Raw genomic sequence first — 22,456 nt, 5'->3', positions numbered from 1 at the left:
CAAAGCAGACCCGGGTCGGTAAGATTGTGCACGCACCTCATTACAGTGTTGGTGCCTAGAGACTGAGACCAGGCCTGTAGTTTGTTAGTTAGGGTTTCTGTTTGTGTTAGGCCACAAGTGTTACTACTATTTATTTCAAGGACTCCATAATTTAAAGTGACATTTCACATTTGAGAGCTGATAAAATTCTCACAAACTCAAGCCAGGCTGGCATATTTTGCTCCAGAGGATTACTCAAGCACTGCATTATCATCCATCGGAGGGCGCCGTGCTGTGCAGCACAAGGATCTCAGCCTTCGGGCGGGGTGTATGTACATTTATTGTATGTATTCAGCATGTGTGGTTGTGTTTATTGCCACATTTAAGTAAAATTCTGTTTTGGCAAAAGCTGGTGTTGGGGTTGCTTTCCTCGTTCGTGACATCACTGTATCCTAGAGAGCCCACCACGGTACACGGCTTACAGAAGCATGGCCATAGAAATTCAGGCTGCAGCCTGGTGTCATGGTCTTACCTTCTTGCTGTTCTCCTTCGTTTGACATATGCTGGCGGCCATCTTGGTTTCTGGGTTTCTTGTAGCCTTCCACCCTGCGGCTCCTCCTTCCCACTGGGAGGAGCTGGATGCCTAGCTCATATATATAGGAGGTCTGTGGCTTCAGTTCCTTGCTTGGTCCTCTTGTGTTCACATGCTTCTAAGACTGCTGCTGCTTCTGGTTCCTGATCCTGGCTTCGTCTGACTACCCTGCTGGTTCCTGATCCTGGCTTCGTCTGACTACCCTGCTGGTTCCTGATCCTGGCTTCGTCTGACTACCCTTCTGGTTCCTGACCTCTGGCTTCGCAAAGACTCTGCTCGGTTTCACCATCCGTTTGGACTTTTGCTTTACAGCTTTATTTTCAATAAAGCCTTCTTATTTTCTCTTATCTCTTGTTGTACGTCTGGTTCATGGTTCCGTGACATTAGGACCAAGCCATGAATTCTGACGGTACAGGGCCATCCTCGCTACCCACGCTGGTTGCCAGACTTGATCAGCAGGATCACCTGTTGGGTCGGTTCGCTGTGGCGTTGCAAACCCTGCTTGAACGCACGGCTCATTTCGCTCCCGTTGCCGATGGGTCGGTTGTCGCTCCTGGGCTCGCTCCTACTGCCGCTCCGGTTGTTGCGCCAGAGTCTACCCCGACACCTGTTGTTGCGCCTGCGGTGTTTCGGGGTATGACCGGTTCTGCCCCTCTTCCACAGCGCTTTGGGGGAGAGCCAACTCAGTGCCGAGGTTTCCTTAACCAGGTGGGCATTTATTTCGAGTTGCTGCCACATGCCTTTCCTACTGAGAGATCAAAGGTGGGCTTCTTGATCTCGCTGCTCTCGGACAAGGCCTTGGCCTGGGCCAGCCCTTTATGGGAGAACAACAATCCGGTGGTTGCCGAGTTTTCCGGTTTTGTTGCTTCTCTTCGGAAGGTATTCGATGTGCCGGCTCGTGCTGCCTCTGCTGCGAAGCCCCTTATGTCCATCAGACAGGGTTCACGATCCGTAGCTGAATACGCCATTGAGTTTCGTACCCTGGCAGCAGAGGTGGGCTGGAATAATGAGGCTCTGGTCGCTGCTTTCTCTCATGGTCTCTCGGATGCCTTGAAGGATGAGGTTGCAGCTAAGGACCTACCAGTTGAGCTCGAGTCTCTTATTTCTTTCCTGATTTTGATTGACACCAGACTCAGGGAGAGACCTTCCTTTAAGGAGAACCTGCGGAGGTCTTCTAACAGATTGGTGCCTACGTTTGCTGTCCCACCCGTGCCTCCCTCTCCTCCCACGCCTCCTGGGGATGACTTGTCTGGGGGTGAACCCATGCAGCTGGGGTTTGCTCGCCTGTCCGAGGGGGAGAGGGCACTCCGGAGACGCGAGGGCCGATGCATGTACTGTGGTCTCGGTGGGCATTTTCGGTTGGCATGTCCGAACCGTCCGGGAAAACGCTCGTACCTGAGATCCTGTCGGGGGCAGATCTTGGGTGGAGTCTCCTCGTCCCCGGTTTCCCGTGTTGACAAACCACTGATCACTGTTGTCCTCTCCTGGGTCGGGGGCTCGGTGACGACCCAGGCGTTGGTGGACTCTGGTGCTGGTGGTTTGTTCATTGATAGTGTGTTCGCTGCCGCCAATTCCATTCCTCTGCAGGCTCGAGGTTCCCCACTGGCTCTTGAGGCGATAGACGGCAGACCCCTTCTGCCGCCACACGTGACTCATGAGACCCTTCCAGTGGGGATAGCCATTGGTGCCGCTCACAGAGAGTCGGTCTGCCTCCAGGTTATTTCGTCTCCACACTACTCGGTGGTCTTGGGGTACCCCTGGCTCCAGAAGCATAATCCGACTTTCGATTGGAGATCGGTCGAGATCCTCTCATGGTCACCGCAGTGTGGGGCTAGTTGCATCCATGGGTCTGTCAAGTTGCTGTGTACTTCCTCTGACTCTCTGTTGCCTCCTGAATATGAGGAGTACCGGGATGTATTCGATAAGGTGCGCGCGGTTGCCCTACCTCCGCACCGCCCATACGATTGTGTCATAGAGTTACAATCTGGTGCCGTTCCTCCTCGTGGCAAAGTCTATCCACTGTCGGTAGCGGAGAATGAGGCCATGGAGGAGTACGTGAGGGAGGCGCTTTCACGCGGACACATTCGCAAATCTTCGTCCCCGGCAGGGGCTGGATTTTTCTTTGTGAAAAAGAAGGGCGGTGAGTTGAGGCCTTGCATCGATTACAGGGGTCTCAATCGCATCACGATCAAGAACGCTTACCCGATACCCTTGATTTCCGAGCTGTTCGATCGCCTTAAAGGGGCCACGGTCTTTACCAAACTCGACCTGAGGGCGGCATATAACCTGGTAAGGATCAAGGCGGGCGATGAGTGGAAGACCGCGTTTAACACCAGGACCGGTCATTATGAATCCTTGGTTATGCCCTTTGGGTTGTGCAATGCGCCCGCAGTCTTTCAGGAATTCATCAACGATGTTTTCCGTGACCTGTTGCAGCAGTGTGTGGTGGTCTATTTGGATGACATCTTGGTATATTCTGAATCCATGGAGGCCCACATTCTGGATGTCAGACGAGTGTTGCAACGGTTACGAGAGAACAAGCTGTTCGGTAAGCTTGAGAAATGCGAATTTCACCGATCCCAGGTAACCTTCTTAGGTTACATCATTTCCGCTGAGGGGTTCTCCATGGATCCTGAGAAGGTTTCGGCTGTCTTACAGTGGCCCCAGCCCAGTGGTCTTCGTTCCCTGCAGCGCTTTTTGGGCTTCGCCAATTATTATCGGAAGTTCATCAGGGACTTTTCCATGCTGGCCAAGCCTCTCACGGATCTGACCAGGAAGGGCAGTAATTCCCAGGTCTGGCCGCTCGAGGCCATCCGAGCTTTTGAGGCCCTAAAGTCCGCCTTTGTGTCGGCTCCGATTCTGTCGCATCCCAACCCTGGGTTGCCCTTTGTCCTCGAGGTGGACGCGTCTGAGACGGGAGTAGGCGCCCTTCTGTCTCAGCGTAGAACACCAGAGGGTCCTCTGCTTCCTTGTGGGTTTTACTCCCGGAAACTGTCTTCCGCGGAGTGCAACTATCAGATTGGTGACAGGGAGTTATTGGCCATCGTGCAGGCCCTTAAAGAATGGAGGCACTTGCTCGAGGGTTCGGTGGTTCCGGTTCTCATCCTGACGGACCACAAGAATCTGACCTACCTTTCTGAGGCCAAGAGATTGACACCACGTCAGGCCAGATGGGCTCTGTTCTTGTCACGTTTTAATTACGTGGTCTCCTACCTACCCGGTTCCAAGAACATCAGGGCGGATGCCTTATCACGGCAGTACTCCGAGCTGTCCAGGGAGGAGTCGATTCCGACTTCGGTCATACCTCCGAATCAGATCCTGGCCGCCATTCGCACCAGCCTGACCTCTCCCCTGGGTGAGCAGATTTTGGCGGCTCAATCTGGTGCTCCCTCTGGGAGACCCAACGGCAGATGTTTTGTGCCTGAGGAGTTGCGCACTCGGTTGTTGCGGACCTACCATAACTCCAAGACCGCGGGGCATCCTGGAAAGAATCAGCTGTCCTGGGCTGTTTCACGTCTGTTCTGGTGGCCTTCCCTACGTTCCGACATCGCCGCATATGTAGCGGCATGCTCCGTTTGTGCCCAGAGTAAGTCCCCTCGGCACCTTCCGTTGGGCCTTCTGCAACCCATAGCCACCGGGGAGCGCCCATGGTCACACCTGGGGATGGATTTCATTGTGGACCTCCCTGCATCCCGAGGCCATACGGTCATTCTCATGATTGTGGATCGGTTTTCCAAAATGTGCCACTGTGTTCCTCTCAAGAAGTTACCCTCTGCACAAGAGTTGGCCACGATTTTTGCCAGGGAGGTCTTCCGGTTGCACGGTTTGCCCAAGGAGATTGTGTCGGATCGGGGGAGTCAGTTTGTGTCCAGGTTCTGGCGCGCCTTTTGCTCCCAGTTGGGGATTCATCTCTCCTTCTCCTCGGCCTACCACCCTCAGTCCAATGGGGCCGCAGAACGATCCAATCAGGCCTTGGAGCAATTCCTTCGTTGCTATGTCTCCGACCACCAAGACAATTGGGTTGACCTCCTGCCTTGGGCTGAGTTTGCCAGGAACACGGCGGTGAACTCTTCCTCTGGGACGTCTCCCTTCATGGCCAATTATGGGTTCCAACCTGCCGTGTTACCGGAGGTATTCTCTCCCCAGGATATTCCGGCTGTGGAGGATCACCTTTCCGTCCTACGTGATTCTTGGGTACAGATCCAGAAGTCCCTTGAGGTCTCTGCGCAGCGCCAGAGACTCCAGGCTGATCGCAGACGAGCGCCTGCTCCTTCCTACCAGGTCGGAGACCGTGTATGGTTGTCCACCCGCAACCTCAACCTTCGAGTGCCCACTCCCAAGCTGGCGCCTCGCTTTGTTGGTCCCTTCCGAGTGCTTCGCAGGGTAAACCCGGTAGCCTATGCCCTTGCGCTTCCTTCCGGCATGCGGATCTCCAACGTGTTTCATGTCTCCCTGTTGAAGCCACTGGTGTGTAATCGTTTCACTTCCTCGGTTCCTCGGCCTCGTCCGGTCCAAGTGGGCAATCGTGAGGAATATGAGGTGAGCAATATCCTGGACTCACGCCTGGTCCGCGGTCGGTTGCAGTTTTTGGTCCATTGGCGTGGTTATGGTCCAGAGGAGCGTTCCTGGGTTCCCTCCGCAGATGTCCATGCTCCTGCCTTGCTCCGAGCCTTCCACGCACGCTTCCCTCAGAAACCGTTTTGTGCTCCGCGGAGGAGGGGCCCTTGAGGGGGAGGTACTGTCATGGTCTTACCTTCTTGCTGTTCTCCTTCGTTTGACATGTGCTGGCGGCCATCTTGGTTTCTGGGTTTCTTGTAGCCTTCCACCCTGCGGCTCCTCCTTCCCACTGGGAGGAGCTGGATGCCTAGCTCATATATATAGGAGGTCTGTGGCTTCAGTTCCTTGCTTGGTCCTCTTGTGTTCACATGCTTCTAAGACTGCTGCTGCTTCTGGTTCCTGATCCTGGCTTCGTCTGACTACCCTGCTGGTTCCTGATCCTGGCTTCGTCTGACTACCCTGCTGGTTCCTGATCCTGGCTTCGTCTGACTACCCTTCTGGTTCCTGACCTCTGGCTTCGCAAAGACTCTGCTCGGTTTCACCATCCGTTTGGACTTTTGCTTTACAGCTTTATTTTCAATAAAGCCTTCTTATTTTCTCTTATCTCTTGTTGTACGTCTGGTTCATGGTTCCGTGACACCTGGATGGAGTAAAGAGAAGAACTACTCCAGAAGTTGGAGTCCTCAGAGGAGAGAAATGTTTGTGAGTCCAGACCTCTGGCATCCAGGAGCTAGAAGGCAGGTCACCACAGCGATAGCCATGTTCACCAAAGAGAGCGGAGGGGTGGCGGGCATCAACCACCACTATAAAAGTGACGTGAACTGTGCCTGTTACACGTGATATCACTTGGGGCATTTGTATACAACACCGGCGGCTCATGTCTTCTCACCTCAGTATCCGGGAGATTTCGGGACTGTAGCTCACGGAGAAGTGGTAGAAGACTCATGTTCTCCACAATGTGGAGCAGATCATCCTGGAAATATTCATACATCATCCTCAGGAAGTGATCTTCACACTGAAGGAGCTGCTGGTAGAACTGCTGGGTCTCATCATCTAGGAAACAGAGGGAACACAAGAATGAAGTCGTCTACAACATGGAGGAGACTGATGGCAGTTTATGTGGAATATTCCTGTCCTGGAGCATTTTACAGGTTTCCACTAATGAGAAATCCACAACGCCCTGTAATTCCCCAGCACAATCCCTGCAGGACACATTCACAGGAGACATCTTTACATTGATTTCAGTATTTCTATACCTGTAGACACATGGCAGATGTCAGTCACTGGTGAGAAGCGAGGGGAACGCTCCCCTTATTCAAGAGAGAGAACCAGTCTCTATAATACACTGCCCTCAGAGGGAGTCGCTCAGCGGTTCAGTCAATACTAAATTGGGCTCCCGGCATCTGGGTTGGTGGGTACACCTCTGCCATCATTTGTACCTCTGCCTCATGTATATTTATTTACCGCTATACTGTGACTGTGCCTGAAGATGTGGTTAGTTTCATGTCACACTTGCTGTATGCTATTGGACAGGTAACTTTTCTGTAGCCAGTTAACTGTCTAATGTAATACAACAAAGCACAGCAATCACCCTGCTGTCTCTTTCTTATCTGCAATAAACTTTAGAAAATGGCTGATGGGGAGGTTCTCATTTAGTAAGGGGTAGGCAACTTTCCTATTGGTTGCTAGGGATGTTGCAAAGCTCAGACAAAGACATTGCAGCCTTCTCATTGGCCCACAAGCAAGAAGCAGGGAGGGATCATGGGTTTAGAAGAAAAAAAAATTTGAATATTTTCGAATACGAATATATAGCACTATATTCTAAATCTTCGCGAATTCTCGAAGTTGCGATATTCCCGATTAATATTCGCAATACAAATATTCGCGCCCAACACTAATGGCTACATCTTATCTTCTTCCTCCTGACCTCTGCACAGACATGCCTAGAAAATCAAAATCACCAGAAATTCTAAAAAGACGTTTAACATAAAAACTTGACTGAGACAACAGGTCGTTTTCTGAGGACACACTTCCTTTAAGGACGCCGTCTAATATGGTAGTTAATCCTTGGTGACTTTATTTAACTTTTTCATCTCCACATTTCAAAAGCCATAACTTTTTTGCTCTTCCATCCACATACCCGTGTGAGGGCTTGTTGTCTGCAAGATGAGTCATTTGTTTTAATGGTATCATTTTGGGGTACATCTAATGAACTGCATAAATTAAAAAAATTATTTGGGGTGACGACAAGAAAAAAACTGTGATTCCACCACATTTTTTGGGTTTTGTGTTTATGGCGATTTATATAATGTTTATGTATTTCTACTTTAATACAGCAAAAAAAAAAATTCTTGAAAAAATGTATTTAGTGTGTTCCTTTCACCCAGAACATTTTTATTTCTCTACTGACGGACATGTATGTGGATTGTTTTTTGGGGGATGAGTTTTCATTGGGGCCATTCTGGGGTACGTACGACTTTTTGATAATAGAAAAGTAGAATGAACAAAACCCTGCAATTTAGGCATTGTTATGCAATTATCGTAAGGGATAAAAAATGTGAAGATTTTATGGTTTGGGTCGTTACAGATGTGGTGATAGCAATTTTCTATAGGCTTTTTATTTATTTTTTTACCTTTTTACATTAATAAACAAGGGAATAAAGGTGTTTGGGGGGGTTCCTTGATTTTTCTTTTTTCCTTTAAAAGGCTCTGTCACCATGAACATCCCTATTAAATTAGATATGCCGCCTGGTAGGGCTCATCGTGCTGATTAAAACGATACCTTTCTTTTGTCTGTATGATAAACAGCTGCAGAGAGATCCGTGTATTATTCATATGTAAATGAGAAGTTGGAGAACCCTTTGAGCACCGCTGTGTAACGCCCCCTGTTCTCTGCACACGCCCCCTGTTCTCTGCACACGCCCCTTCCTTTTGATTGACAAGGCTAGACAGCAGGCGGAGGGCAGAGGCCTGTCCAAGAGCTGTGCGCTAGCATCTACATATCATATACACTATGTACTATAGCTTCACCACACTGAGATCTGCTCAGAAAGCTAATCAGCATATTACTGCTTTATTTACAGGCACCATATATGTTCATACAGACACCAGTCATATGTGTTAACTTATAAACATGGAATATATATTTTTTTTTATATGGTAATATTATAGCTTGGTGGTATACCGGTAGTTGTATGTAGAGATCCTCAGTTCAAGTCCCAGGAGAGGCCTAAATAAGTTTTTTTTTTTTTTTTCTCTTTTATTTAAAACCATATTAAAAGGATATACTATAATAAATAATATATAATCATTTAAGGCTTCTTTCACACTGGCATTTTGGTTTCCGTTTCAGGGCATCCTGGCATCCTGTTCGGATTAACCCCCGCTGCACCGCAATCGCGATTTAAACTTAGGTACGCCCTGAGTCCTTAAGGATTCGGGAAATAGGGCGTACCGGTAATAAGGGGTTAATAAAAAACACAGATCTCTCTGCAGCTGTTTATTCTACACACAAAAGAAAGGTATGGTTTTAATCAGCATGTTGAGCCCCTTTAGGCGGTATGTCTGGTTTAATAGGGTTGATCCTGGTGACAGAGACTCTTTAGTACTTTACTTTTTTTACACACTAAACTGCTGTGTATTATTTCAGTGATTGTAAAACTGATAAAATGCCTATTCAGCCCTTCCAAATGCAGGGCCGAATAGTCATCTGTACAGGTCAGGTCCAGGGGCCATTATTAGGCTCTTCGCCTGCCCCACAATTACATCACGGGGGCTCCTGCCCTCTCTCTAACCACGTAGATGCTGCAGCAATGACAGGGGCATCTAAGGAGCTAACCTGCTGGGAATGGAGTTAGTTCTGATCCCAGCAGTGAGAGGCGGGAGCCCATTGTATAATACAGCCAGTACTCGTCAGCATTGGCACGGGCCCAGCTCCTGCGCCATCTCTGTCCCATACGTTTACAGGACAGAGCGTGCACACCCTGTACTTATCAGAGTATTCATTAGGGTGCCTGTACACGATGCGGGATACGTGCGGAAAAACCGCAGTGTACTACAGTGCCAGCACAGTGTATGAGAATAGACAAGTCTCATGGACACTCGTGGAAATTGAACTGCGGTGATGACTTCCCAATCCTCAGCATGTCAATTATGTTTGTAGCTTTAGCTGAGGATTTCACCCTTTTCCAAATCAGGGTGAGATCTGTGGCAAAACTGCGGCAATTTCACACCAAAAACTACTGCTATAAATTGCGTTTTTTGGTGCACTCACTTGCACTTGTGTGCAGGGACGCTTAGGTGATTAAGGCCTCATGCACACGACAGTATTTTTCCACGGTCCGCAAAATGGGTTTCCGTTGTTCCGTGATCCGTTTCCGTTTTTGTTTTCGTGTGTCTTCCTTGATTTTTGGAGGATCACCAGACATGAAAAGTGAAAAAAAAATCTAAGTCAAGTTTGCCTTGCAAGTGATAGGAAAAAAACGGACACGGATCACAGACGCGGATGACAATCTTGTGTGCCTCCATGTTTTTTCACGGACCCATTGACTTGAATGGGTCCGCGAACCGTTGTCCGTGAAAAAAATTAGGACAGGTCATTTTTTTTGACGGACTGGAAACACGGATTACGGACGCGGATGACAAATGGTGCATTTTCCGAGTTTTCAACGGACTTATTGAAAGTCAACGGGTCCGCAGAAAATCACGGAAAACGGAACAACGGAACACAACAACGGTGGTGTGCATGAGGCCTAAGGGTGCGTTCACACATTAGAAATCTGTAGTGAATCCACTTGTCTATATTTGACCAAACATTTAAGCAATTTACATACCACGGATAATATACAAAGCAGTTCCCTCAATGACAGATGTAGATTATAATTTCCACATCGACATTTAGGTGAAGAGGGTAAGAGGACATGGAGACACACCATATGATACACTGCAATAAGGGCACAGTATGATGGTAATATCCTGGTACCAGTGGGAAGACAATGCTGCTACCAGTGGGGGTGGGGTGGGAAGGAAGACCATGCTGCAGCTAGTGGGGTGGGGTGGGAGAATTCTGCTGCCAGTGGAAAAGGAGTGGGAAAAGGGACAATGCTGCTCTCAGTAGGAAAGGAGTGGAAGAGGGTACAATGCTGCAGCTAGAGGGGGAGGGGTGGGAAGAGGAAGAATGCTGCTACCGAGGCAGAAGGGTGTGAAGGGACATTGCTACTGCCAGTGGAGGACAGATAAGAAAGGGGACAATGCTGCTGCCACTGCAGGATAGGTGTGAAAGGGATAATGTTGCTGCACTGAGTGATCTGTTTGGCACTATTGAGGAAGGGAAATATTTTTTATTATAGCATTTTACTCATTTTTGGCCTTCACTTAACATTTTTAGCAGTTTTTGTTTTACAGGCTAGGGCAGCGCTAAAGCCGGCCCATTAGTACTTGTGACGTCACCAGGCTTACTGCTAGGTGGAAGCCTCCGCTTAGCTTTACCCATGGAGAGCCTGTTACATCACCGGATCTCCAGAAAAAGCCCTTGCCCTGCGTGATTCAGCACAGAGCGAAGGAGTGAATTGGAGCATGAAATGCTCCGATGCTCATATCAGGGGGGCTGCATGGGTGAAGAAGGGGATATGTCCAAGTTAAGTCCTGAACTAGGACAACCCTTTTAAGCCATATTCCTATAAGTTTGCTAGGAGTGTAGCTATAATGAGTGCTTATAAGGTCAGGAGATCAGACGTAAAGGTTCACATGAGCCGTCAGCTGACAGAACTCAGGAACAACAATTTGCAAATACAGGCAGATTGATTTTTAACCACATGTATCACAAAAAACACTGAAAATGTTTGGTGCAGACCAATTAAAAATATATTTTTAGCTAAAAATGAGTAAAATGCAATCAGAAAAAAATTGCCTAGAAGGTGTTCATAATCTTTAAAGGATACGGCAGGAGAGGTGCAGTGTACTCAAGTTGTGTGTACTAGGTGTTTCTGGGTGTAGTAGTGCAATATACACTAACCTGGTACAGCTGACTCTCTGCAAGGGCAGGTATAGGTAGGAATAGTTCGTGACGCCAGTGCCAAGTAACGGTGGCACGCCGTTTGCGGATGCAGGAATAATTTGAGGAAACGTGGTGTTAAAACAGAACTTCAACTTTAGTAGTTTGCAGGCAGAGACAATATTGGAAACGCAGTTCCTCAGCATACAGTCGATTTTGCAATTCGGTCGATGCAGGCAATTCAGTACAGCAGGGTAATTACAGAGTGTTAAACACAGGATTTGCAGCAAAGGAGCTTGCACTCTAACTCTGTCTGATCCTGGAATGTAGCAATTCTTCACCAAGGCCCATTAACCTAAGTCTGGCTTTATATCCTTGATTATGGCTTAAATAAGTACCTCCTCTGTTTCTCTCAGTACCTCTGGCTCCTCTGATCTTTGCCTCAGTCTCTCCTAGCTTCTGAATGGTTCCTCAGGCCCTTAGGCTATGATGTTCCCGCTTCTGCATATGGGTATTCAGGAGGGAATCTTCTCCTGAACAGCAGGCTTCAGGCCTGGACTTGTCTCAGACATTGTCTAAACTCCAACTGTAGTTTACAGACACTAGACTCCGTCTGCTTTGCACTTCCCTGACTGGCCTTATATAAACTAGGGCTCCCTAGCTCCCTCTATAGACTAGAAGTTGTAATTACACCCCTAGCAGGCCTGTGCATGCAAGTTTCAGTGACAGGGAAATACACACATTACATTGCATTTTATAAAACTGACATACACCAACTCCCCAATATTAAGGAGGGACGACAGCACACCAAGTGACACTTTGGTAGTAACGGGTATTACAACTCCCGTATACTACATACCCCACTGCTTTAAGCTGAGTACGACCTCGTACTCCATCCTGGGTCGCCCAACTGGAATTTCTACCTGAAACAGAAAATAGAGACATGCAGGCATACATATATGTAATTCATCTGCATTTACATTTACATCAGGTCCAATTGGCAAAGGTGCAGGGCAGTGACAAGGGGCGTCGTTCTCTTCTCTCAGGATAATGAATGGAACGGGGGCGCTGACCTGGCACAGCGTAACATTATAACCAGGATAGTCCATGACAATGAATAAGTCCATGATAAAACAGTAGAAAACGGTATAAAAGTTCTTGGAGGCTCAAATAACAAACATGAGTCCGTACCCAGGTTATTTCTTATCAAATCACAGAGGCTCTCATGCGGTGGAGTCCATCTCTGGGCACAATACTTTTAAAAGAGTAAGAATCTCAGAGGCTCAGGTACCTTTTGAGTCTGTCTCCGGGCACGGTTCCTTAGTATCAGGTTGCACTATTAAATGACAGCAGGAAAAGTGCTGTAAAACCCCTGATCAACCTAAAAAGGGGGTGAAGGGTAAAAGGTGCAACAAAGGAACAGGCCACAACTTGGCGTGGGGTACCAAAAGCAGGTAGGAGATCCTGGAAAACAAGCCTGGCCTTGCTGACTTTGTAATTTCAGTGGTCAACACCCACCACTGAGCCGTGGACAAACTGGCAGCCGCAACAAAGGACCAGCAACATAGGACTCCTGTCCTGGAAGGGTTAACATTAACTTCTTAGGAAATAAATCAAAGGCCTAGCAGGCTGATTACAGTGGCACATCATATCCACTTGGCTCCGCTGGCAAGTACCGTCTGTAGTATTCTTCTACAGGAGGATGTGCCCACATAACAGTGTCAGGGGGCAGCTGTAGGGTAAAGGGGCCCCTAATAGGTATTGGCCCCATAGGCCTAGGGGTGAACCCTCTGATGGACCGTGCCGGCCCTGGCATGATCACTGCAGGGTGTGACGTGCTTGGCCCCGCCGCAGCAAGCGGTCCGGTGCTCTGGGTGCAGCAGTTTACGGCAATCGCGGGTCCGGTCTGGGGCACTGACGGAGCGGTGGCAACAGAAGGCGGTCGGCGGGTGGTGACAGGCACCCTTACCTCATCCTTCCTCGGCGGCGTCTGGATCCTGGCGGTGTAGGTCTTACGCAACTCCCGCAACTTCTCCTCCAGCCGGACGATCTGCTCACCGATACTCTCTGTGTCGGAGTCGCTGTCCTCTGCTGGCACCGTCGGCGCAGGTACAGTCACCGATGACGCGGACTCGGCCTTTACAGGTACTGGCGATGCGTCTGGTCTCCGTCCCATCCGGATGTTCTGGAAGGTCGCACTAAGTCCTTGTTGCTGCTCCAGCTCAGATAGTGTCTTCTCCCGACGAGGCAGCTCGGGGGACGGATAGGGGCTCACCCATTTCTCCAACACGGTTGGCTGCCAGAAGACATTCGGCCCAATGAAGGAGCTCCGCTCCTGAAAGGCGTGATGGGCCGGCTCTGGAGAGCGTTCCGGTTCTCGCTCGCAGCCAGAGTAGTCTTCTCCTTCGTCTGCCTCCCAATCCTCAGGTCCTCGCTTCGGACGGGTCACAGCAGTCGCATAGGGGCCTCGCAGGCTCTCGGCAGGGGTGTACTCCACTTCCTCTCCCTCGCGGAGGCTGTGCTGGTACGAAGGGAGGTAGTCTCTCTTGACAGACCTGCGATTCACATAGAGGTCTCTGCCAGTAAGATAGTCCTGAATAAACCCGTAGCCACGGGATTTGTCAAACGACAGCACCACTCCCTTTCTCCTTTCCAGGCGGGGTTGGGTGTGCGTGTGTCTTTCATGTATGGTCTTGGTTAGCTCCTCATACACGATTTTAGTCTTGGTATTCCGCTTGATAGCGGCCTCCCGAATCTCCGCCATCAGGGAAGACCATTTGAACGATGGCTGAAAAAAGTCCCTCCATGAGCCATAGTAGGGCTCGGGTTCCTTTTCCCTAGTGCGGCAGGCGGGTTGCTCCGGTCCCGGAGCGTAGGCCGGTGGAGCCTCCTCTGGCTCTACACCGGTGTCAGTCATCATGTCAATTACAGGTGCGGACGCTGCAGCAACACTCTGCTCACAATCCAACATGCTCGATCCTACTGAGGAGAGCGATAGGGTCGCGTCAATTAGAGTAGCCAGCTCCTCCCATTGCACTGGGGAGCCGCCCCCCAGGTATTCCAGTATATGGAGGGCGGTGTCCATGCTGGCAGACATGCAAATGTCCAGATAAGCCGTGGCGCCTGCCCTTGACCTTCTTCCCGCTTTTTCCTCAGAAAGGCGCCAACTTTTCCCGCCTTTTCGGGATGAAGGTGACGCAGCAGTAAATTCAGCAAGCTCAGCGGCCATCTTTAGGTACAAACGCTGTCTATTCACTGACAGCAAGCAGGAATGTTTAAAGTCCACAAAACCACACTCCAATGCGGCGATTTTCTTCCTCTGGGTAGCGCAACACTGCACAGCGCTTTTTAGAGGTTTTTGGTACACTTTGGGTATGATTTTAAGTCCACAAAGTCCACTTGAATAAAACAGGAAAATTGTCACTTTGGTCACAGGGCAACGGTATAAGGCACAAAGTTCACGCTTCTTGCACTAGAAAGCGTGCGTATCCTGTTCGTGACGCCAAAAGAGAGGTGCAGTGTACTCAAGTTGTGTGTACTAGGTGTTTCTGGGTGTAGTAGTGCAATATACACTAACCTGGTACAGCTGACTCTCTGCAAGGGCAGGTATAGAATCAGAAATAGTTCGTGACGCCAGTGCCAAGTAAACGGTGGCACGCCGTTTGCGGATGCAGGAATAATTTGAGGAAACGTGGTGTTAAAACAGAACTTCAACTTTAGTAGTTTGCAGGCAGAGACAATATTGGAAACGCAGTTCCTCAGCATACAGTCGATTTTGCAATTCGGTCGATGCAGGCAATTCAGTACAGCAGGGTAATTACAGAGTGTTAAACACAGGATTTGCAGCAAAGGAGCTTGCACTCTAACTCTGTCTGATCCTGGAATGTAGCAATTCTTCACCAAGGCCCATTAACCTAAGTCTGGCTTTATATCCTTGATTATGGCTTAAATTAGTACCTCCTCTGTTTCTCTCAGTACCTCTGGCTCCTCTGATATCTGCCTCAGTCTCTCCTAGCTTCTGAATGGTTCCTCAGGCCCTTAGGCTATGATGTTCCCGCTTCTGCATATGGGTATTCAGGAGGGAATCTTCTCCTGAACAGCAGGCTTCAGGCCTGGACTTGTCTCAGACATTGTCTAAACTCCAACTGTAGTTTACAGACACTAGACTCCGTCTGCTTTGCACTTCCCTGACTGGCCTTATATAAACTAGGGCTCCCTAGCTCCCTCTATAGACTAGAAGTTGTAATTACACCCCTAGCAGGCCTGTGCATGCAAGTTTCAGTGACAGGGAAATACACACATTACATTGCATTTTATAAAACTGACATACAACAACTCCCCAATATTAAGGAGGGACGACAGCACACCAAGTGACACTTTGGTAGTAACGGGTATTACAACTCCCGTATACTACAGAGGGGCTCAGGAGACCTGGTTGTCCAATAACTGTATGGCACCAAAAGCATTTTCTGTAAAGGTTGGGCTCCCAGGGTGGTAAGGATACCTGGAGCACATGTCTATGGAGCATATACTATATAAAGCTTAAAAATAACGGGATTATATAATACTGACCTTCGCTTTCAGATTCTCGTGGTGAGCGATTTGTGATTTTCCCAGTGTAAGAACAACCTTCAGAACAAAGTTACAAAAGAATATCTGAGTGGAGATTGTGTATGATTGGAATATCGTTCCGAAACCCAAGTTTTACCCGACCACTGGACACAACCATAAATCAATTCTATTATGCCTTATACATAAGAGTCTACACCTCCCAACATGTACTATATAATGCTAATGATGGAATAATACAATACTGACCTTTCCTTCCAGATTCTCCAGTTGAGCAACTCATGGTTTCCTCAGTGCAAGAACAACCTTCAGAACAAAGTTATGAAAGAATATCTGAGTGTAGAGTGTGTTATACAGCATGTATCATTGGAATATCGTTCCGAAACCCTTGTTTTACCCGACCACTGAACACAACCATAAACCAATTCTATTATGCCCTATACATAAGAGTCTACATCTCCCAACATGACCAGTCTAGTATACTCTATAAAAACAACACTACAACTCCCAACATGACCACACCACTGGGAGTAAATATATTATACGTCTAGTATACTCTATATAAACAACACTACAACTCCCAACATGACCACACCACTGGGAGTAAATATATTATACGTCTAGTATACTCTATAAAACACTACAAATCCCAACATGACCACACCACTGGGAGTAAATATATTATACGTCTAGTATACTCTATATAAACAACACTACACCTCAGGAGGACATGAACATAAGTCCAGTAGTTATAGGAAGAAGATGAAGTACAGTTACCCTGTCATCCCTTCTAAATATGCAAAACAACTGATCGAGCAACGACTTCTGAAAATTCACATATTTCTCAAAAAATCACAAAGAAGAAATATGGACTTACAGACGTTCTGTCTTGTTGCCTTCTACCTCACCTCTCCTGGTTGTCCACGAGGTGTGAAATTAGTTACTGGAAAGTCTTCACTCCAGGCAGCTTGTAAACTTTAGTTATGAAGTGTGGGTGTGTGAGATACAATGTGCTAAACTATAAAAAAGGCGAAAATCATGTTTTTCTACACGTACTACAGAAACATCAGGGGAACTGGAGTAAAGGTTCAAAGCTTTCTGGTGCATGGAAGACCAGGGATGCACCTCAATACATGAGGTGAATTTTATTCCAACGAAAAGTAGATCAAGACTGGCGTACAAAATATCCATCTTAATTCCCCAAAAGTCTGTTTTTTTTTTAAGAATCAGCCCCACTCTTGTCTAAGGGCCATTGGGACAGAGCTTCAGCATCAGAGAAAGCCCACACACAGGAAAGGTGACCTTTTATCTGGTCCCATAAAACTCACAGGAACCAATTTGAAGGTTTTTTTTGTCCATTAGGGTTCAGAAAATCACGTAGCTACTGGTGGCAGCGGTCACAGTTGTCACATGGACTTACAGGTCCAGGTGTGGGGTTTGGTCCCTCATCCTACATTTTCTAACTACATGGCTGTTGAGGGTGCGGCACCATTACCCCTGCATGCTCTAATCGTCTTTCGAAGAAATGCTCACCCACCCTAACATTTGAATATATTTCTAGCAAATGATGACTTAAAGAGGTTCTGCCATGACTGATGTAAAAAAAAAGTCCATAGTCCATGACATCTCTTTCTAACAAAGCTAGAACCAGCCCTGTACCTCACATGGATCCAGGGATCTCCATATTCGTTGCTGCAATTGCTCTGCTAGATATTCTTCAGGCTGGCAGTTAAGGGTGCGTGTCCTTTCCACTACAGCTCTTTCCCGATCACATCTTAGGGAGTACGTCCTTTCTCAGGGGGCATATCCTTTCTGCTGCAACTATCTTCTTATCACAGCTCAGGGGGCATATACTTTCTGTTGCAGCTCTCTCCTCATGGCATCTCAGGGGGCATATACTATCTGTTGTAGCTATCTCCCTATGGCAGCTCAGGGGGCATGCTCTTTCTGCTGCATCTCTCCCTATCATAGCTCAGGGGGCATAATCGTTCTACTGCAGCTCTTTCCCTGTAACTGTCACAGCCTTTTAACAGAAAACCTGGCTGTTGGTAACTGAAGGAGGGAACACTCATGTGTGACCATGCTCATTCAGCTCAGTAGGAGGACGTGCACTTTACTATACACATTGAACACCAGGGGCGCTATTATAATGAAGATAAGCGAGTATCTCACAAATAAAGCACTTATCTAACAGAAATCAGAGCATTGGACTCATCTGTATCAGACTCTGTCAAACCGCTGGCTGTAAAGTAAACCGATCACATTGAATATGATTTCCGACCCGCAGGCAGCAGGTTATGGAGTTCAGGAGCTCAGCAGGTTGGTTTTAAGGAAAAAGATTCAGTATAAGTTGCATTTTATTCACTGAGCTCCCCGCTAATTGCATGCTTAGGAGTCCAGTGAGCGGGACTAGTAAGTGATTGACGCCTTTTGTCACGGTCTCAGAAGATCTAAGAGACTGGCTGCACTTGATGCGATGTGACAGCCTCTTTGGTATCACTTGTTTTTAGTGTTGTTGCTGGTATGACCACACCACTTGTCTCAGGTGTAGCTTAGTGGTCATTACAACTCCTCTATTTAGTCTGGCTTCACCCATCATGCTATGCGGTTGATAGCTTCAGTTTGGTATTGGAAGTGCTGGTGTGTGGTCCTCTTCCAAGTTCCTGCTCATCCATTTACTTCAGAAGTTAAGTGTTACTTCCCTTTCATATTTTGTCATTTCCCCTCTATCTTTTGTTACTAGGCCTCAGGGAGACGCTGGTTCTTTCATATTGGAAGGAACAGGCCGTCTCAAGCCCAGACACTACTCCAGGGCTATTTAGGGTTTCCAGGGTCTTAGGCTCCAGTGTATGAATTTTCCTACCCTCAAGGTCCATTCATACGGATAGGAGTCAGGGCTAGGATTAGGGTTTCTATAGGTGGTGTCCATTTCCGTTTCCCTAGCTTTGAGGCCTAGTTCCTTTATCCTTCCCTCCTGTTGTCGGTGTGGTGCTCCCTCCCACATCACTACACCTTCCCTGGTTGCATACAGAGATACCATAGCTGCCAGTCCTGTGGGAACATCCCCAGGACTCCTATGCATAAAAAAGGAGTGATTTATTTCAAATAATAAAATACAAGTCCTACGAAGCCTTTCCTCATAAAACTTTATATTAATCTGCCAACATGAAATATTATTCTAATTAATTTAGCATAAAAAACTTTATTTTTTGTAATTTACTTTCTGCTACAAAGTGCTTCATTTGTGAGATACTCCCTTTTCTTCATTATAATAGCGCCCCCCCCGGTGTTCAATCATCGACAGGAATACAAATGCAACACAAAACAAGTCATTTTGTAAAAAAAAAAAGTTTTTTATTATTCAATAGTAGAAAAACATAAAAAATCCCCCTATCTGGTGCAGTTGTAATTACCATGAGCTGCAGAATAGCGTTATCGTGTCATTTATACCACACAACGTACACCATATACCACAAAAAGGTTGCATTAAAAATACAGGTCACCAAGAAAAAAAACACCACAAACTCTCACATGAGGATAAATATATATATACAAAAAAAAAAAATAACCGCCATGTCCTTAAGTTGAAAATAGGCTATGTAATTAATGGCTTAAAATGGTTGACCAGAGTCAGAAAAACATGGTTGCTTTCTTCCAGTGCGGCGCATTTACTATAGTGTTTGCGTTTATTTTTAATCTATAAAATGCATTTTTTTTTGGTTGCATTAACTACTGAAATTGCACCTGTTTTTGAGGCTTTTGCGCCTCGTTCGCCTATTTGAATTTTTCTGACTAAATCAGAAGTTTTCAAACTTTTGCAACTTTTTCCAACCTATTTATGACTGCGCCATTTTTTGTCTCTGAATGTGCTGCAAAAACAGTGTAGTTTCTACTCCGCTCCAGGGCTGGCGTACTTTTTTTTCATCTGTTTTGAGTGCTGAAGTGTGCACTTTCCATAGACATGCAACTTTTCGCAGCAAAGATGAGACTTTTTTCATGCACAAATAAATGAGACCAGTCTAAGTGAATATGAACCCGTCTAATGGCGGGTTCACATCAGCGTTATGAATTCCGTTATTGTTTCCGTTGTAACATTGTAAAACAATGGAATTCATGAGACGGAATTCAAAAACCTTTAGAGGCATTCCGTTTTGATCCGTCATATGGGTAAGCAGAACGGATCGGTCTGGTTTCCGTTATCCAGAATGGAAAAGAAAGTCCTGTCATTTTAGAAGCCGGTCTTACTAAAGCCCCTGCGCTAATGAAGGATCCGCCGAAGTTTTGAAGAGGCGCAGGCCTCTCTATAACTTCGGTGCCTCTAGCGCCAGTTCTAAATGTAAGTCAGCTTCCGAGCAGCGGTGAACAGTGTAATTACAAACCGTTCCATTTACTTCTATGGGACAGCTCCTTCCTATACACCCGAATGGGAATGAGTTGTCCATAGAAGTGAATGGTACAGTTTGTAATTACACTTGCTCACCGGGAAGGCTGCTCTCTCACAAAGTGCGGCCTTCTATTCAACCAGCTGATCGACAACGGTGTCGGATCCCCGCCAATCTGATATTGATGACCTATATTGTTACTAGGTCATCAATATTAAAATCTCGGAAAACCCCTTTTACATGCGGCATGTAGGCAACAATAAGGATATATTCTGGGGAATTTCATTCACTTGCTCTTCCTTCTGTCTAGCAGATGCCTGTGTACATGACAGGATATAATGCCAACAAATGATCATTTTTAGGTCATCCAAAAAGATTCGATCAAAATCAAATGAGTGAATTCTTGCTGATCATGCAGTCAATGAGTGATACATGATAATTCGTAAAAGGCCCAAGAGTCACTGACTTTCCCCACACACTTTAAAAAAAAGCACTGGTTTGAGCTGTGATCTTCTTCTTATTAGGCTGAAATCTGAAGAGTTAGGAAATCAAAGAGTGGTAAAATCCCATCTACATGGAATGAACTTTAGGCAGGAGATCCCAGAAAAAGTGGATGATACATCTTAAAGCAGGTACACAGCTGCAAGCTTGACGACTGGTCATACATACAGCATGGCCGCCTCTATGTGACAGGCTTCGGGATTTCACAATGTCTACGATGTGCTAGGCCCAACAGTGCACACATCTTCAGGATCTAGGCAGGGTCTTATACACAAGGAATTTGATTGTTACGCCTCCATACAGACCATATCAGCTGGGCTGGCATATATGTATCTTTACGATGGTGAAATGCCCTTATCCTCTGTAGACCAGCAGACATGATCCGGAATGGATCAGGAAACACTCTAAATATGCTGTCTTCTAGCATTTCTTCATGAAAATGTAATCTTCAGATTGGATTTCTGGCTCATCAGTGTCCTTATGGTTTCTTCTTCTTTCTCAGACAGTCCATTGCCCAGAAGGCTAGAAGAAAACAGCATGGTATGAAGTATTACTGCATTATAAGACATTGTTTATGACCTCAGATTTGGGAGAAACTTGATGGGCTCGAGGGCGCCCTTTTTATTCACCTCCTCCCATTGGATTCAATTAGGGGATAATTGGTCTTAAATTCGTTTTTAATCTTTAACAGCTGATTTCAGTATAGGCTTTGTTTGATTGTTAGGTCGTTCCCTTAACCAGCATAGGGTACGGTCATATACCCTATTTTTCATAAACTCTATTTTTAACAAACTCAGCTTTTGTTGCACCTGAGCACTAAATATAATGACCGTACCCTATGCTGGTTAAGGGAACGACCTAACAATCAAACAAAGCCTATATTGAAATTAGCTGCTAATGATTAAAAACAAATTTAAGACCAATTATCCCCTAATTGAATCCAATGGGAGGAGGTGAATAAAAAGGGCGCCATATCCAAAAGCGGGTCACCACTGAAGGAGGAGCCAGGAGAGACTCCGAAACGCGTCTGGTGATACCCATGACTACCCGCTTATCTAAAGGACGTTATATAATAATTCTACAGGAAGCCCTTCCACACAAAATTAAACAGCCCATTCAATCACCGCAGCCTCCCCGGCACAAAACCTATCAGAGGACAAACGACTACGCTGACCTCTCATAGGATCACGTGTCCCGCTGAATTTACATAGAATACCACGTGGGACACTAAGCGCTTCAAGCGCGCTGATTTCTCATAGGATCACGTGCCACGCTAAATTTACATAAAACATCACATGGGACGCCGAACGCTTCAGGGGTGCCGAGCCAACATAGGACCACGTGGGACGCTGAACCTGCCGAACGCTGAACCTGCCGGGCGCAACAATAAGGTAACAACAGGCAGTGTACTCACTCCTTGTGGGATGCCACAGGAGTGACTTAAAAGACACCAGCCTGCTACTGGATCCTTGACTATATATTGGGCATTACAGCAAATGGTTTATTATTGCTCTATCCTTTATGCTTTAATACTGATCAGCTGAATTGACCTACTGAGTCCTTCCAACAGGAGGACTTATTATTAACCCCTCTGTGGCTGTATCAATTATTTACTGAGACCACAGAGTGGTGAGTTGGCAGCATCATGAAGAAAACAGAGTGGGGAGTTGGCAGCAGCATGAGGAGACCACAGAGTGGCCCAGTGACAAAGTGGTGAGTTGGCAGCAGCACGAGGAGTCCACAGAGTGGTGAGGTGACATCAGCATGAGGAGACCACAGAGTGGTGAGGTGGCAGAAGCATGAGGAGACCACAGAGTGGTGAGGTGACATCAGCATGAGGAGACCACAGAGTGGTGAGGTGGCAGAAGCATGAGGAGACCACAG

The 22,456-nt window shown here is 47.0% G+C and overlaps 1 protein-coding gene across 17 annotated transcripts in view; it reads right to left on the bottom strand.

The window, feature by feature from the left end:
* Window positions 1–22,456, bottom strand: part of LOC120981727 (NACHT, LRR and PYD domains-containing protein 12-like) — a 509,415-nt gene that overhangs the window by 455,072 nt on the left and 31,887 nt on the right. Inside the window, exon 1 of one of the 17 annotated variants that reach the window (XM_040411407.1) lies at window positions 6,018–6,156. The exons of the other annotated variants lie outside the window; for them this stretch is intronic. Within the exon in view, the coding sequence (XP_040267341.1) occupies window positions 6,018–6,122 (105 nt within the window). The 5' untranslated portion in view covers window positions 6,123–6,156. Of the gene's footprint in view, window positions 1–6,017; window positions 6,157–22,456 lie in introns of those variants that run through there. 17 annotated transcript variants of the gene reach the window in all.

Source organism: Bufo bufo, chromosome 11 (genome assembly GCF_905171765.1).
Source record: "Bufo bufo chromosome 11, aBufBuf1.1, whole genome shotgun sequence".
Lineage (NCBI taxonomy): Eukaryota > Metazoa > Chordata > Amphibia > Anura > Bufonidae > Bufo > Bufo bufo.
The sequence above is the reverse complement of the archived record's forward strand: the minus strand, read 5'-3'. Positions and strand labels throughout refer to the sequence as shown.